Source organism: Hypomesus nipponensis, chromosome 12, assembly GCF_054491055.1.
Source record: "Hypomesus nipponensis isolate SF chromosome 12, ASM5449105v1, whole genome shotgun sequence".
NCBI lineage: Eukaryota > Metazoa > Chordata > Actinopteri > Osmeriformes > Osmeridae > Hypomesus > Hypomesus nipponensis.
The window spans coordinates 9,417,501-9,435,846 of record NC_140372.1 but is presented as its reverse complement, the minus strand read 5'-3'; the positions used below and the strand labels follow the sequence as shown (position 1 = coordinate 9,435,846).

Genomic DNA, 18,346 nt, shown 5'->3' with positions numbered 1-18,346 from the left:
ATATTATCCATCTTTTAAGGCGTATGCAGTCAGACAAATTAATCCCAGTGATATTACAGTTATTCCTTTAATTAGCAGGATATAGAAATGGATCTTTGTAAGAATCGTTCAAGACTCTGATCCCTCCCAAACTCAGTGTCTCCCTTGTGAAAGAACACTGTGTACAGTTTTCATCCCAGGATTGAATAGCAATCTCTGTGTTCTGTTTTTGATTCAGTCGCATTTCATCTTTTTGCTATTTTGATTTTGTCCTTTCTTCTTTTTTACTTTCTTTACTTCTTTCCTTTCATCCTCTCCCCCTCTCTCCCTTTTTACTGTCCTAGTAACTTCCAGAATCTGACTTCATCTTTAAAAGTTTAACTGGGCATAATGCTCTTTTGCATTCCTTTGAAGAGACGAGGATGATATATGCTGAGTTGTGTGATTAGGGGGTATCATTCTGTGGGTTGCCATGTTTCACAGGTTATCTCAATATCCAGTCCTGGCCGGAGAACATGACAGATCTCGGCGTCTTCTCCAACCTGGCAACCATAGGGGGCAGATCGCTGTATAGGTAAACAAGTTCACCCACCTCCTCCTTTTCTCTCATCTCTTCTTCCTGTTACAGCACACACACGCACACACACATGGACACACTGACACAAAAACACATGTCCAAAAACACACAAGCACACACACACACTGACACACACACACAGCACAGATTCCTATTGGGATGCCCTCAGCGGTAATGATCTAAGTTGGGCAGCCTCCCCCATCTCCATACAGCCTCTTTGATGCTCCGCTCACGGCTCCTCTGATGCATGCTCTGTTTGGATAGCTGGATGAGCTGATAGGGAGCACCTCCACAGGGGAAGTGGATGAGCTGATAGGGAGCACATCCACAGGGAGGTGGATGAGCTGATAGGGAGCACATCCACAGGGGAAGTGGATGAGCTGATAGGGAGCACATCCACAGGGAGGTGGATGAGCTGATAGGGAGCACATCCACAGGGAGGTGGATGAGCTGATAGGGAGCACATCCACAGGGGAAGTGGATGAGCTGATAGGGAGCACATCCACAGGGAGGTGGATGAGCTGATAGGGAGCACATCCACAGGGGAAGTGGATGAGCTGATAGGGAGCACATCCACAGGGAGGTGGATGAGCTGATAGGGAGCACATCCACAGGGAGGTGCTCCGAGGTCGAGTGGACGTGCCTCCTCTGCTTTCCTCAAACGCCGCGGCGCCACTCCACACTCGCTGCCAAAACGCACCCCCCCCCCCCCCCCCCCCCCCCGTGCCTTCTCCCTTCCTCCTCCTCCTCCTCCGCCCACGCCATCCTTTCCGTTCAGGATGAGCCCTCGCCCCCTCCTCATTCATCTCTGGGCTCGTGTCTCCCCTTCACGTCTCCCGTGTGTTGTCGTCTCTCTCTCTCCGCCAGCGCCAGCAGCATCTCCCTGCTGATCCTGAAGCAGCGCTGGATCTCCTCGCTCCAGTTCCAGTCCCTGGACGAGATCAGCGCCGGGAACGTGTACATCTCCAACAACAGCCGGCTGTGCTTCTACAACACCGTCAACTGGACCAGCCTCTTCCGCACCACCAGCCAGAAGGTCCTCATACGCAACAACAGGGACCCCCAGGAGTGCAGTGAGTTGAACCCTCCCCCAACTCCCCCCCCCTCCACACGCCGACACACGATGACACACTCCACCAGCCACTTGTATACCACAAACACACACGCACCCAGGCATGTACACATGCAGGCCTACATGCAGACTGCTCACATCCTCGCTTGTGAGAGCATTTCATGCTCCCGCACACATTCACCGGTCTCCAAGACAGTACTATCCCTTCCTCCCCACGCCCTATAAACACCGAAGCCCTGATTCAGCTCTTTCCTCGACAATGTGCCTATTGAGGGAGTTTGAACGCTCATGCGAAAATGAGTATGTGCTGTGCTTTTCTATAGAATGGCCATACTTACAAAACTTACAGTAGTTACTGAAGGCAAAGTCTATTACTCTTCCTGTTAAACGCAGACACACAAGAAAGGTCTTAGAATTGTTGGTGCAACAGTACTTTAATCTCCTTAACTGGAGGCCCCGGTCCATTGGGGCTCAGGGCGCTGCGAGTGTAAGTACAGCTAGCCACGAGGATGTGGCTCTGAAAGCCATGCATGTGACACGTGACACAACTGTGTCCCCAGATAGACATGATAGTTGTCTGCCAAAGGACTTTGTGGTGGCCTACGTCACAGAGGTGTAGTAGAAAGTGAGAGAGAGAGAGAGAGAGAGAGAGAGAGAGAGAGAGAGAGAGAGAGAGAGAGAGAGAGAGAGATGGACAGGTGAAAGGGGTGGGGTTGGGGTGGTATATCTGTGTGTGTGTGTGTGTGTGTGTGTGTGTGTGTGTGTATGTGTGTGTATAAATATACGTATGCAAAAGGCTTTGGTTGATAATGAACATTTATTCTTTCAGGCCAATAAAGTCCATTGAATTGAACTGAAAACGAATTGAAAAAGAGAGACGGAGAGGCGTGGCCGTCCCTGCCAAGTGGTTGTCAGGGTCATTAGAGTGTTGATGAGTGTGTGTGTGTGTGTGTGTGTGCTTGGATCGATAGCTCTGTTACTGGTGTCTCTTCATTACTCTCCTCTCCTGTGATCGACCAAGGTCTAGGACTGGTCTGGCTGGCGAGGGGGGGACGGGCTGGGGAGGGGGGGGGAGGCTGGGGAGGGGGGACGGGCTGGGGAGGGTCTATGGGTGTCACTTGGGTCCTGAAATCAGGAGACAGAAGGTTGACAGTGCAGCACAATTGATTGTTGTACTTCCACTTTAATGCTGGGCTATAGCACTTGTGGCCTTCAGCAGTTGTTGACGTGTTGCATACTAATCTACCCACTCTGTTGATACCACTCATTTGACATCCCTTCTACCACCATAACTTATACCTGGATAAAATGCTGTACAACTCAATGTTTCTCAATCAGAGTGTGTGCATGTGTGTGTGCATGTGTGTTGCCCCCAACAGCTCACCAGCGGATGGTGTGTGACCGCCTGTGTTCGGACGGCGGGTGCTGGGGTCCGGGGCCTGACCAGTGCCTCTCCTGCCGCTTCTACAGCCGGGGACGCACCTGTGTGGAGACCTGCAACCTCTTTGATGGGTGAGTCGACCAATCACAGCCCCCGTGGACAGGAAGCTGGCACCCTGAGATCCTGTACCCCCTCCAATGATGTGGGAGATGACTGACATGTACTGTAATGAGGTTGGAATGTTCCCAAAGGAATCCATGAATGTTTTTCCTCAATGTAGATATTTGCATTCAGGAACCTGCCTCCTTTATCAGGAATGGAAACACTTCAAAAGGCCCAGCATCGATTGTAGGGGGACTTGTTCAGAGCGTGGAGTCCCAGGTCGCACCTCCTCTTGGTACCCTGGCTCTCAGTTCAATGAGGCGATGTCGTGAATCACAATAACCATGTCACAACATGGGGCTGGTAGAAGAAGCAACCAACAGAGTGAAATACACACTAATGTGGGGAGCTGAGACTCTTCCCAGTGGAATGGGGGGCAGGGGGGGGGGTTGGGGGAGGGGGGGTGCAGGTTACACAGGTCATGTGTACCATGTAGCTGTTCTGCTCATTGGCTGGCTGGGAGGACAGCTTTGAAGTGGGAGGGGTTCAAAAACAAACCAACCAAAAGCCCCCAGCTTTGAAGGGAGAGGGGAGAGATGTGGGACGAGATGGAGAGTGCCACACGCACGCGGACATGAACGTCTGATCTGAGCGCGCTCAGACGCGTATGCGCGTGCGTGCCACCGGTGACAGGTGCAGAGATGCACGCAGTATGCAATACATACATCCCAGCACGCGCACAGCAGACATGTCGACACACGCGCACAGACCGGTGTGGTCCCCGCTGAGGAGCCCTGCAGCGAGGTTTGATTGACTGCACATTCATGTGGCTGTGGATAATAGATGAGGGGCTGCTCATTTCTTCACGTTTTGTACGAAAGCGGGAGAGAAAAAAACGTTGGGGTGGGCGTGGTGGGAGATGGTGGAGGGGGTGGGGGGGGGGGTTGTTGGGGGAGGGGGGGGTTGTTGGGGGGGGGGGGGTGTTTGAGAGAAAGAGAGAAAAGAGACAGCTCCTGAGCTGGAGTCCGTGGAGGGAAGGAGAGGGAGGATTAGAAAACCTTGAAAGTGTTTAATTAAAAAGTTGCATGCGTGGGCTTGGACGGGCGGCAGCATCCAGTCGGGTTTGGCCCGGGGGGGTGGCAGACGGCTGAACGGCTGCACTATCCCCCTTAAACTCCTGCTAAAATACCGTTAATCCCCCTCCAGCCCTCTCCCGGTAGGTCCACATGCCCAGCGGCGCGGAGACCTGACCAGGAGAAAGGAAAGCAGCGTTCCGCTCACCCCTCTGGGGACCGCCGCCGTGGAAACCATTGTCTGCTTCATCCTTCCCCCGAACAAAAGAATATTTCTCCGCCACCCATCCCTTTCAAAACCATTCCCTTGGACATGGCTTCCTGAAGAAAAATGTAATTGAGTTCAGGAACAAAAAGAGGTGTGGGGCGGTATAGAGAGGGCGAGGGCGGGCTAGGTAGAGAGTGACATGGCGTTTTGCGCACCTACGGCTGCACGCCGCTACGCGGCCAATGGAAAGGCTCGTTTTGGAGGGTTGGACCTGTGATGCAATCACTGACAACACATCTGGCCCCCATGGAGGGTGAACTAACCTGCACCAGATCCTGTCATGGACACTTGTCAGTCTGAACTGATTCTGCTTGAACACGTTCTACCACAAACGTGTTGTGTTTGCCATCCACAAAGCAACCCCAGTCCTCTCCAGTGAAACAGGACACTGGGGTCTAACTCCACCATACCACCGTACAACTATTGACTCCAGTCACGATCGTGTATCGAGCAGGAATCCGCCAAATCCAAAGGGAGCCACGTTAGCATTACATTAGCATTTCCTGTGGTCTTCTTCCTGGTACTGGTCCTGTGCGTTGCCACCAAGCTGTGAGAAACAAGAGCTTGTTTGTAGCGCAGCGAATCCCCCTGCGGAGTCTCTAACTGCACTGTACTCCATATTGACCCCTCTCATCTGTAGACTGTTTTTGATCGTCTACACTCAGTATTGACAACTAACCCCCCCCCCCCACACACACACACACACACACACTCACTTGCACACTCACTGTCCATTCTCTCTCTCTTTTTCCTTCTCTCCTCCCCCTCGTTTGTTCCTGCTGCCATCAGCCGCCTCAAAGGCCTCATCTGATGATGTGCTGATGTGTACACAAACAATAAGAGGGAAGTGTGTCGATATATCCACCCACTCCCCCCCCCTTCTCCAGCCCTGAGGCAGTGGACATGGCCCTAACCCCAGCCCCAGCCCCAGCCCCAGCCCCAGCCCCAGCCCTGGAACCAGCCCCATCTCCAGCCATATCTCCTGCAACAGCTCCAGTGTTTGTTCGTGAATTAGAAACCTTGTCATTATTCATGAGGCCCTTTGTCAGCGTATTGACCTAGCTAAGCCTTTAACTTTATCAAACAGTCTCACTACGCCCTGAGGACCACTCCTCCCCCCCCAAACCCACACACCCACCCACATACCCACACACACACACACACACACACACACACACACACACACACACACACACACACATACAAACATACCCCCACACTCACTCGTTGAGTTCTACTGTGCTGATTGGATGCACATCATCCCACGGAGGTCTTAAGTTGGATCAGTCCACATGCTTATCAGCATGGCGCTTTACGGCGCTCGGCTAGCTAGCATCCCTGCGGTGGCTTGTCTCTGTTTACTATTTACAGCCCGTGGAATCAACTTTTTCTCTCTCCCCTCTCTCTCTCTCTCTCTCTCTCTCTCTCTCTCTCTCTCTCCGTGTCTCTCACTCTCTCGCTCTCTCTCTCGCTATCTCAGGGAAGTGCGGGAGTTTGCCAATGGTTCTGTATGTCTGGAGTGTGACAGCCAGTGTGAGAAGGCTGAGGGGACCACCATGACCTGCCTGGGCCCGGTAAGCCCCTCCCTCCCCGGGGTCAGCCCCGACACTCACCAGCCCTGCCTGGGGGTCTGGACCAGCAAGCATGAGCCTCCCCTCTGAACGTCACGTCTTACCAGTGTCTTAACAAGAAAAGTGAAATATGTCTGGAGATGTGCTCCCTGCCGTGATACTCACTGTAGACGAAGGTTGTTTTGTAGGTTATACAGTCAGACCAGATGCACTCCTGTTGGCTGCAGATCAGTGTGTGTGTGGGTGTGTGTGTGTGTGTTATACTGCTCATGCCCTTTCACAGAAGCCCCCCCCCTCCCCCAGAAGTCATTCACCCATCTCACCTGGCCTCTTGAAATGCTAGAATTTCCCTTTAAAATGCCACCCCATTCCTATACAATTCTCTGTACTAACACTCCAAGGTTGAGCTAAATCACTCTGCCATGAGATGCTGCCGAGGAGGCCTTTAACCCTGCGTTATATACGCTCTGCTGACAGCAGCATACATCTGGAGATGAACCGTTAGCCTCCATGATATACCTACTTGTCCCGGGACCTGTTTACAGGCCCATGTTAAAAGGCGTATTTGTTGAACTCGATACTTGTGTAAATAACCTTTTATGAGCGTCTCTTGAGGGAGCTCTCCTTGACGATGAGGCCAGGGTACTGTCTCCCCAGCAGTCCCCTCATGGTTCAGCAGTAAATAACACGGGAGTCAATCATTCTCGCACCCAAACCCCCACACCCACACACACACCAAAACGGTCAGGCACATATTCTTACACACACTCCCTCGTGGACGTGATTGTACACACTCACTGTCTCCCCTCGCACGCGCACGCACACCCAGTCATGCGCGCACACACACACACACACACAGTCGGGGGGTAATGTTTATTGATGAAGAGTGGTTAAAGCTGTCATCTCCTCAGACTCTGAGAGAGTCGGCGAGACTGTCTGTTCGCTGACTAAACATACATCATTAACCATCCAGCGTGTCAGAAACCCAGAGGTGCCAAGCGATCCTCGCATAGACCTCATGAATATGTGCACATGCGCCCCATCACACATGAGCGCACACACCCGCGCGTGATTTATTTATTTGTTCTCTTTTTGTTGGACCCCAGGAAGATTAGCTCGTCCCACTTTGGCGATAGCTGATGTTGATCCTTTAAACAATAAACACCCGTGCGCGCACACACAATCGCACACAAACGCACACAGACACAGTCATTCTCTCCACATGCCAGCATAATGGACATAAAACAACTGCAACATCATTTTTGCTTAAGCGGCACACTGGAGACAGTAAAGGCCCAACTCCATTCCGGATGATTCTGGCCTCTGCTCTCTGTCTCACAGCAGTGAATCCAGCCTGTTGCTCAGGGCAGCTTCCTCCTAGTGTGTGGGCTGTGGGAGAACAGGCCGTGGCAATGCTTGATATATCCACTCGTCCTTCTCACCCCCTTGTCTGCCTTCTCCCTCTCCGCACGCCGCCCATCCCCTTATCCTCATCTCCTTCTCTCCCTCTCCCTCTTTCCTCCTCTCCATCTGTCTGCTCTCACTCTTTTTCACATATTTATGGACCCCCCCTCCCCCCTCCGTCCTCCCCCCTCTCTCTACTTCCCCTCTCCTTCCTCTGCTCATCCCTGTCTTCGCTCATATCCTTCCTTCCCTCCTGCTACGCCACCTTTTATCCCTCTCCCCTGCCTCTCCCCCCTGCCAGGGTCCAGATCAGTGTGTAAAGTGTCTGCACTTCAAAGACGGCCCCAACTGTGTGGAGAAATGCCCCGATGGCCTGCAAGGGGCCAACAGCTTCATCTTCAAATACGCCAAGGCCAACAACGAGTGCCATCCCTGCCACGCCAACTGCACCCAGGGGTAAGGACATGCGCGTGGGAGATACGCGAGAGATACTGGGGGGGTCTGTGTGTGGGTGGATGTGTATATATTAGAGGGTGTTTACAGAGGGCATGTGGGATATCAGGCCCCTGGACACAAGTTTACAGAGCCAGCCACCCGGAACCTACCAGCCTGTCTCGCAGGGAGGATGGGAGGGGAGGGGAGGGGAGGGGAGGGAGGGAGGGAGGGAGGGAGGGAGGGAGGGAGGGAGGGAGGGAGGGAGGGAGGGAGGGAGGGAGGGAGGGAGGGAGGGAGGGAGGGAGGGAGGGAGGGAGGGAGGGAGGGAGGGAGGGGAAACAGTGGGAGTGAGGAAGAGAGGGAGGGCCTGGTACTCACAGCACAAGTTTGTGCTGTGGATCAGCATCTGTCCACCTCTCTCTCTCTCTCTCTCTCTCTCTCTCTCTCTCTCTCTCTCTCTCTCTCTCTCTCTCTCTCTCTCTCTCTCTCTCTCTCTCTGTCTCTCTGTCTCTCTCTCTTTGCCTCTGTCTCTCTCCCTCTATCGTTCTTTTTATATCAACGCCCTGACTGACTCCGGCGACTCCCTATGACACAGCATTCCCAATCCCTTCATCTCCTCTGTGACAGCGGTTGCCGCCGGTAGCAGTCAGTGCCCACTGATCCTCCCTGTGGCGCCCTGTGATTACTGAGGCGAGTTGTCGTGACGATGGCTCCATCACGCCTCGTCTTCCTATCCCGCCCCTCATCTGACAACGAGCACTTTAGATTAGAGTCAGGGAAGAGGCCCTGCTCAGTGTGTGTGTCTGGGCGTGTGCGTGTGTTGTCTGTGAATGTGCATGTGTGTGTGTGTCTGTGCTTGTGTGTGTGTGCGTGACCATGGATGTAGATCTGGAGAGAAGAGTCAATGGCGCAGGACAAGAGTGAGTAGGCTGTTTCCAGAGGACACCGCATCAACCCACACATTCAGTCTCTCAACACCACTAAAGATCCTCTTTGTCTGAACTCTTCGTCTCTCAGAGAGAGAGAGAGAGAGGGGGGGGGGGGAGAGAGAGAGAAGGAGAGTGAGAGAGACAGAAGAAAATGAGAAGAGAGACAGAGACCAGGAGAGACAAGAGAACAGAGACAGCGAGAGCGAAGAAAGAATCAACTTTTAGCCCACGGCAGGAAACCCCAAACAAGGACAAATGTAATCGTAAACAAGATCTCCTGGGTGAGATGAGTTCTCCACAGCCTGTCTGCTACTCCAGTCTTACATGCTTCATCAGGAGAGGCGGGTGGAGTTGAACATCTCTCTTATTTGACTGGATATTTATTTAGAAACTATGCTATTTACAAACATGTTGAGATGGAGATACTGTGTCCTTGAGGTGAGGCTGAACGAGGGAGGACCTCCAGTGTCCCTCTCATGAAAGCTGACTGGAGACAAAGAGACTCGCGGTGCAGTCTAATGACTCCTGTTACAAAGAACCAATGTGTTGTTGTTTTTACCGGAGGACGGGATAACTTGGTCAGAGCTCATTTGATGTGTGATTTGCTCAGCATCCAACATCCCTGTCGGTTTTCTCTGTGTCACGCTGATCACAGTCCTCCGGAAACAGGCTGGAACTAATGAGCAGCGATCCCCCTGTTCTTATCACTTCCAACTGTCGACGGTTACACCTCCTCTAATATTGGACGCTAATTAAAACTCACACAGCAGCCGGGGCCAAATTATTTTGGGAGTGTATTTTTATGGGGTGTGGTGCATCTAACCTCAAAGCATTATCTTGAAGCACATATACTCGATGACGATCTACGAATGTTTTCCAGTGGAGGCAGGGTTTGATTTGGAGATGAGCTGAGGTGTCTTGATGGGCAGGTTGTCTGTTTTCTTCCTCTCCCCAGGTGCATCGGGCCCCGCCTTCAAGACTGCGTTGGCATGATGGACAGGTGAGCTCCACCCCTTGGAAATCTCTCACTGCAGCTAGTGTAGGACACCATCTTTCCAACTGACAAATTCTCTTTGTCTTGATCCTCTCTCTCTCTCTATCTGCCTTTCTCTCTCTCTCTCTCTCTCTCTCTCTCTCTCTCTCTCTCTCTCTCTCTCTCTCTCTCTCTCTCTCTCTCTCTCTCTCTCTCTCGCACACAGACACGCTCTCTCCTTTATCTGTCTTCCCCTGACTCCCCCCATTACTCTCTCTCTCCCCCTCTTTCATTCTCTTTCTCTCTCCCTTTTTTCCCCTCCCTCTCTCCCCTTTCTGTGCGCCCCCTCGTCTCACTCTCTCTCCCTGCCTCACTGCCCTCTAATCTTTTGAATTCTTCCATTCCTATTCAGCACATGTCCTCGTATATCTCATTATACCCTGCTCTGGCCCCTTTGTAAATTTCAAGCTCTTTTTGGGGCAGGGTGGAATCGATCGTGGTAGCGCCACTCCGTCACGGCCCAGAACCCTGGACCTGCCCTGCTGCATGAACATGAGACCTCCATTAGATCTAACCACGCTCACGCTCTTAACAGGCTACCTCAACCACTCATCACAGACATACGCTAACTCTTTGTTTTTTTTACCCGTGTGGCTGTGTGTCGCTGTTTTTCAGTGAGTGTGTGTTGCCTTGTGTGTGTGTGTGTGTGTGTTAGGTCTTGTAAGGATACACCTAGCAGGACAAAGACTCAGAGAATTTTTTTCAGGGGAGTTGGGGAGGGAGGAGATGCAGGGGTACTTTGGGATGTCACTGGATCAATCAAGTACGTCTTGTGTCAGTTGATGGCCTGAACAAACTTCTGGGGCTTTTTGTGGTGCTTTTGAGGGGGATTATCCCAGCTATTTCAGCTTTTGATGTGCTTTTCTTGAACATGAATAAGACCTCTGGGGCTTAGCAAAGTCCAGGGGCTGACCAGCATGAGGTCACCGCTACATTCCCTCCTCCACCGGCCACCCCTCGCTCACAAACACACTGGCCGAGAGAGGAACCGTAAAGAACACAGATTCGGCCACAGTAACACAGAGAGCCCAGCTGTCACTTATTAAGCCTAAAATCTACACCCCTGCTATCCCCCCCACACCCCCCACCCCCCCCACCTTCCTCAACACCATCATTCCCCCCCCCCCCCCACACACACACACACACCAACAGCATCCGTCCTCAAAACCAATTGAGCCCCACAGACCACAAACCGGTTGCAGACAGTGGGAGTCGGATAGGGGCTGGGGGGGTCTGCAATAAGCATGCTTGGAAGTTGGGAAGGCTCGGCCTATTTGAGGAAGGGAAGTGGATGTAATAGATAGCAATTTGGAGCCTTTTCTCAGAACCCTCCGGGCGCGGACACTGTTGGGATTGATCAGGCCAGTCTTTGTGGGTGAGTGCAGGTTGAAATTGAAGTGGTTAGATGGAGGGGACGATAAGGTGTGCCATGAGTGCCGAGATGGGGGGCGGAGATAGTAAGACAGCTGGGTGTGTGTGTGTGTGTGTGTTTGTGTAGTAGAGTAATGGTCTCACTGCCTACATAGGATGGCAGGTTGATAAGAACAGCACTTTGCCTCTGTCAGATCATGTATCTCAGCCTGACATGAGTCTTGTCAGAGAGGTTTTGGTCAGCTGTACACACACTCATACACACACACACACATGCACACACACACAAAAGCATGGGACTATTCCAAAATCCAATTAGTTCGGATGACAAAAACATGACGCTATGAATTTAAACAACATCTTATGTTGATTCTGTGCCTGTGTGTGTGTGCGTGTGTGTGTGTGTGTGTGTGCGTGGGGTCCCTGCAGGACCCCTCTGATTGCAGCCGGCGTGATCGGCGGTCTCTTCATCGTCGTCATCGTGGCGCTGAGCGTGGCGGTGTACGTACGCAGGAACAGCATCAAGAAGAAGAGAGCTCTGCGGCGCTTCCTGGAGACAGAGGTGAGAGGTCATGCGGCGCTCCGACCAATCAGGGATCCATTTTGGCCCCATTGAACCCGTGGAGAGAAACAACCCAGTGGGAGATGCACGAGCGTCATCCGGGGCAACGCAAGGCGGTCGTGTCACCGTGCCGTTTTGGGAAGGCTCTGGCTGAGCTGTGCTGCTGTTTGGAGATGCAGGGAGGCACACTGGCTGGAAGCCTAACCTTGGTGTTGTAAACCTCCCCCCCTTCCCCCCTATACACACACACACGCCTCGCCCCTAACCCCCCCCCCCACACACACACACACACACACACACACACACACACACACACATTGATCTGGCCTTGAGGAAGTCACTGTTCCAAGTGAGAGAACAAAACTTGGTATTCAAGGAAGCGAGGACTGGAATAGAGATGTGGACATGTGAAAGTGTGTGAGAGTGTGTGTTGAGCTCGGTGTGTGTGTCTGTGTGTCTACAGTACATGGGCGGGCGAGTTACGCGCGTAGGAGCTTTCTTGCAGTATCTGCGCGCAGGCGTGTGTGTGCATGTCGCGAACACATACGAGCGGGCGTGCAGGTGTGTTTACATATGCACGCCGCGTTTGCTGCAGGGACTGGAGCTGACCCTGCAGTCAGCCGACAGAGACAGGACAGTGGCTGTCAGCCTGGGTTTGGATAATGCCCAGGTGGAGCCGTAGCGTTATAGACAGCTGTCAGGGCCCAGGCGCCAGCGCCCCCCCCCCCCGCCGCCAGGCCAGCACGGACCCCCGCGGGGCCCCCTCACATCCGTCTTCATCAGCCGCCCAGCGCCACTGACAGGACAGGGGGGAAGTGTTTAGTCTGAAGGGACTCATTCATGTACCAGCTCCCCATCAGCAAACTGCATGGGGGAGGGGCATTGTGTGCGTGCGTGTGTGTGTGTATGTGTGAGTGTGTGCTTGAGGGGGTAGGGGGGAGATAAGGGGTGGTCATGGGTGACGAGGCGGGACAAGCCGCCCCGGTCTGATTATCCTGCGTACTCGCACAGAGAGCATACAAACACTCACACACACACACACGCTCACAAACACACACACATACAGTACACGCACCCACACACTTTCCCTTTCAACCCATAATATGGACTCAATACATACGTTTCCATACGCAGGCCTTCCTACCTACCTGGGCAGCATACTAAGCGAGGCGCGGAGGAGGGTTGCCAGGTTTCAGGAGGAGGTCTGGGGAGAGGGGGTGGGAGCTGAAAGGGTTTTGATGTACTTCACAGCATCTCCTCTGGTGGGGTTCTCAGAGTGTGGAGCAGGAGGAGCTGATTAGACTGTTCTCACTAACGATGGAGTCGAACACAGCCCGTGAATGGAGATCAAACCAGAAAATCTGGGTGTGCCCTTTAGAGAGTGTGTGTGTGTGTGAGAGAGAGAGAGAGAGAGAGAGAGAGAGAGAGAGAGAGAGAGAGAGAGAGAGAGAGAGAGAGAGAGAGAAAGAGAGAATGAGAGAGAGATAGATAGACTTCAGGAGAGATCTCCTCTCATGTGAACAGGAACCTGCCCTGTGTCTCAGCTGTGTACCTGTAATAAGAACGCTGTTTTCACAGCAGCAGAATGTGGTACCGTGATGCCGTGTGAGTGAGTTGCATGGCCAATTGAGCAACACACCCTCCCGCCCCTCCCACCCCTCTCTCCCACCCCTCTCTCTCACCCCTCTCTCCCACCCCTCTCTCCCACCCCTCTCTCCCACCCCTCTCTCTCACCCCTCTCTCTCACCCCTCTCTCTCACCCCTCTCTCTCACCCCTCTCTCCCACCCCTCTCTCTCACCCCTCTCTCTCACCCCTCTCTCTCACCCCTCTCTCTCACCCCTCTCTCTCACCCCTCTCTCTCACCCCTCTCTCTCACCCCTCTCTCTCACCCCTCTCTCCCACCCCTCTCTCCCACCCCTCTCCATCTGTTATCTGCTTCTCTTCTTTATTTATCTCTCGCTCTCTTTCATTTTTTTTATATGCCTCTGTTTCCCTTTTAAGACACAGTACAGGGGCAATGAAAAATGCATGCAGCAGGTTTTTTGAAGAAGCCAGGAAACAAATTGCTTGTCTGCGAGACAGTGCAACTACCCCAGGCGTGCACAGTTCAAGCCTGACCCCAGCCCCCCCAACCTTTCACCCCGTCTGCTGGAGCAGACGGGGTTATGCCATCCCCCCCCCCCCCCTCCAACCCCTGTGGAATTCCCCTACCATCTCTCTTAGTGGTAAACTCAGTTTCAGCACCACATGTGGTGGACAGCTCCCCTGCAGGACTCAAGCCAGCAGACATTCAGCACCAGTGTTGTGAACAGCTCCCTTAGATGGCAATGTGTCAACACTCAGACTGCCGCACTGGTCTTCCAGACAGTGTTGTGTTTTTATAAGCAAATAACTCAGTTTGAATAAGAGCTATACGCCTATCAATCCATGACTCATCCTAAATATGTGTCATAAGGTTTGTCCTGTAGTCTGGGAGATAATTAAACTAAACACATTTTCGGAGCCATTAAACTGTACCTGCCATCACAGTCACATTGAATGCAAAGGTGCTAAGGCCATATTAGTGATTGTTACCATATAAAATAGAATTAACAATATATATGCTTATATGTGCATATGTGTATATCTCGTTGAATCTGACATAATTATTGATATATTTCATTTATTCTAACGTGTTATGCTACATACATTGAATTGTAAAGCAAAGGGTATCCCTCTGTGGTGCATGTGATCAGTTAGCCCTCAGCCTCGCCTGCCTCCCCTGCCTCTGGTGGCCCCAGCTACACTGCTTTGACTCGTCACTTCATCATCATGTACTAGCTTGCCATGATTTAATTATTGAATGATTAAAACACACAGTAAACACACACCAGAATGATATGTAGGTTGCTTTTGATTGATGATTGAGCGGGGTGCTTGATTCCTGTGGGTCTGGTGTCACCGCACACAGACTCAGGGCTGTGGGTCTGGTGTCACCGCACACAGCCTCGGGGCTGTGGGCCCGGTGTCACAGCAGTGAAGTTGAGAGCATCAGTCTTCATGCCCTGGGAGATTTCTCCCTGCCTCACTCTATCTGTATTTCCATTGCTTCCTGAGGACTTTTTTTTTCATAAAGCCTGTCTCGACAATGTGGTGTGTGTGTGTGTGTGTGTGTGTGTGTGTGTGTACTGCTGGTAAGTACCCTGAGCCTTGGGATAGGCTAGAGAGTGCTTCTTATTTACTCCTCCTGTTATCCTCCTCTTCAGTCCAGCCTGGCCCTAATGAAACAACCACAGTTTCAGACCTGCACCATCTGCTGCTGCTCCACCACCCCCCTCTCTCTCTCTCTCTCTCTCTCTCTATCTCTCTCTCTCTCTCTCTCTCTCTCTCTCTCTCTCTCTCTCTCTCTCTCTCTCTCTCTCTCTCTCTCTCTCTCTCTCTCTCTCTCTCTCTCTCTCTCCTCTCCTCTTCATTCTGTCTCACTTTCATTCTCTGTCTGTCCTTTTTCTCCCTCCATCTTGTTTTCTCTCTCGCCCTTCCTATTTCCTCTCTACTTCCATCTCCCCAGTCTATCACTTTCTCCCCGTGATTTCTTACTCACTCTCTTTCCATCCCTTTCCTTCCTCGTTCTCACTGCATCGCCCTCGTCGCTCGCCCCCTTCCCTCTCTCTCTCTCTCTCTCTCTCTCTCTCTCTCTCTCTCTCTCTCTCTCTCGCTCGCTCACGCATCTCTTTCCCTTTCCCCAGAAACACTTCAGCACTCACACGGAATAACTAGCTCCACTCCCTCCTTCAGCCCTGCCTGCAGCTAGCTCATCAGCACCAGCTCAGGAAGAGCATCCCTGGTCCCAGCAGCCCCTGATAACAAGGACCCCTAATGTGTGTCATTGTGCTGCTCCGGACGCCCAATGTCACCCATAGCGCCCCTGTTAGTGTGTGTATGTGTGTGGCAGTGGAGTAGGCCTGACGGTTTTCACTCATAATGAGCCAGTGTCCGTGCGCTTGACTGACTGATGTATAGTCTCATTAACGTGTTGGATGACTGGTGCTGGGGTGGATTATAATGTGAGTGATAAACCACACACAGAGACCCTCATAGGCTTATAGCCTCATTAAGAACTGTATTGATCACTGGCGGTATTGACCATGGATGTGTGTGTGTGTGTTCCAGCTGGTGGAGCCCCTCACCCCTAGTGGTACGGCTCCTAATCAGGCCCAGCTTCGCATCCTGAAGGAGACTGAGCTAAAGAGAGTCAAGATCCTGGGCTCTGGTGCCTTTGGCATTGTCTACAAGGTCTGTGTGTTTGTCTGTGTGTCTCTGTGTGTGTGTGTGTGTCTGTGTGTCTCTCTGTTTGTCACTGTGTGTGTGTGTGTGTGTGTGTGTGTGTGTGTGTGTCTGTCTGTCTGTGTGTGTCTGTCTGTCTGTCTGTGTGTGTGTGTGTGTGTGTGTGTGCAGGTAAAGTAACGGCATGTGTGTGTATAGGCAAAAGTGCATGTGGGTGAATGTGTCTGGAAGTGTGTGTTGGCAGAGAGTGATTGTGTGTGTGTGTGTAAAACCTTTCTGACTGGGGTTCCTGTCCATCTCAGGGGATCTGGGTTCCAGAGGGAGAGACCGTGAAGATCCCGGTCGCCATCAAGATTCTGAATGAGACCACCGGCCCCAAGGCTAATGTGGAGTTCATGGATGTAAGTATGTTCAGCACAACGCCCTCTACACACACACGTGTTTCTGTGCATGGGGTCATTTTATGTGGACTTTTAACATGTCAATAAAACACAGTAACATGTTTGTTATGAGCCCTTATGAATGCACATTCCCACTGGAATAATGAGGAGGTAACTACAGCTGTTTCAGAGTACAGAGAGGGCCGGGTCTGTCTATGATGTTGGCCAAGTTGAATGTTCCATTTGAATCTGGAAAGTACCGTAGGGAGGGGGCAAAATGACAAGGGGGAGATGGAGGGAAGGGAGCGAGACAAAAAGAGTGTGTGGAGAGAGAGCATGAGAGAAGCCCTTGACTTGCCTTTGAGCAAGATCTGGACGGGATGGGGGTAGGGTGGGGGTGGAGGGATGGTGGGATAGGGGCAATTAAGCCAGGCCTGGTAGGGGGGGTAAGAGTGGGGCTTACGGTCCAAAGCTAATTGAAAAACAACCTCCCTCCACCCCAACCCCCCCACAACCCCACCCCTTGCCCCCTTCCTCACTCCCAGCGGAAGGGCCGGGTCCGTCCAGGGCCAACATGGCGTCTGTTTCTTAAACAGCAATCTAAAGGCAGGCTCACGGGCTGCCACTGGGACAGGGAAGAGGAGAGGAGAGGTTGACCAGATGCAGACGACAAGCTGTTCCCTCCATCCCCCCTTTTCTCTCTCTCTCTCTCTCTCTCTCTCTCTCTCTCTCTCTCTCTCTCTCTCTCTCTCTCTCTCTCTCTCTCTCTCTCTCTCTCTCTGTCTCTCTCTGTCTCTCTCTGTCTCGCTCTCTCTCTCTCTGTCTCTCTCTGTCTCTCTCTGTCTCGCTCTCTCTCTCTCCCTCTTCATGTGTTTACATAGGCTTGTGTACAGCCAGGCCTCCTGACAGACATGAGAGGGAAAAATGAAAAAGCTCCATTTGTTCTGATCCACGGTTCTTCAATACACTGCTTGGAGTCCATGCACACAGACGTCAAGTGCGCACACACACACACACACGCGTGTCTACGTCTTTCTCAGGGGCTTCTCCAGTCTCTCACCCGTTGCAATGCTGATGTGTTGAACAGAGAGGGGCGAGCGAGGGAGCGAGAGAGAGAGAGGGTGGTGGAGTGGGGGCGGAGAGAGGGGTCAGGTAGCGATAATGGAGGTCAGCGCTCAGGGAGATGACAGAGACGCCCAAACACACACTCCTCACACACTCCTCGCTCGCCGCCTCTTCATGTTTGCCCTGGAAACAGGAATCCCAAGCACATTTGAGCCCCGGCGAAGACCGCAGCTAGAATCCACAGCCTCTGCCCTGCTGGAACAGAGAAAGAGAACTGTGAAAGGGAGAGAGACAAAAGAGGGAGAGGTGGGAAAAGAAAAAAGAGAGTCATGACAACAGAGAAAAATAGAACGGAGAGAAAAGAGGGAGAAGAATGGAGTCGAGCAGTTTTCCTCTCTGAGAGTATTGATTGGGTCCCGGGCCTGGATGTTGGGCTGGTTATAATGGCCAGTGGTTTTATGAAGTGGAGATCTACTGCACTACTTGGGGTCCTGGGTGTTAAATCAGGGCTCTGTCAGTGCCAAAGGGCCCCTCTGCCCGGCCATCATCCAGATTAATCTACTCTATAGAGCAGAGCTACTCTCAGCTCCTTTAGAATCTAAATTTAAAGGCACTTCATCTATCAGCCTGGGGCTGCCTGAGAATACCCCTGTCCCGGTGTGTGTGTGTGTGTGTATGTGTTTATGGGTGTGTGTATGTGTGCATGCGTGTGCCTGTCTGTGCGTGTGTGTGGAGGAGAGCGCACGCGCTACTACTGACCCACTCCCAGCTCGAGAGTGTTTGCACGAGAGTGCGGGACTCGTTGACACGCTCATTCCCACCTGTGCACACTCCCCCTCACCCACATTCCAATGCCTCCACACGGCCTTCCACGTCAACT

General features: G+C 52.3%; 1 protein-coding gene across 1 annotated transcript in view; it reads left to right on the top strand.

Annotated features, from left to right (window-relative positions):
• Positions 1-18,346, top strand: part of LOC146260992 (receptor tyrosine-protein kinase erbB-4-like) — a 144,021-nt gene that overhangs the window by 102,994 nt on the left and 22,681 nt on the right. The window contains 9 exon segments of the mRNA XM_084667462.1: positions 463-553; positions 1,424-1,629; positions 3,008-3,140; positions 5,933-6,026; positions 7,729-7,883; positions 9,747-9,791; positions 11,625-11,757; positions 15,908-16,030; positions 16,324-16,422. Coding sequence (XP_084523588.1) covers positions 463-553; positions 1,424-1,629; positions 3,008-3,140; positions 5,933-6,026; positions 7,729-7,883; positions 9,747-9,791; positions 11,625-11,757; positions 15,908-16,030; positions 16,324-16,422 — 1,079 coding nt within the window.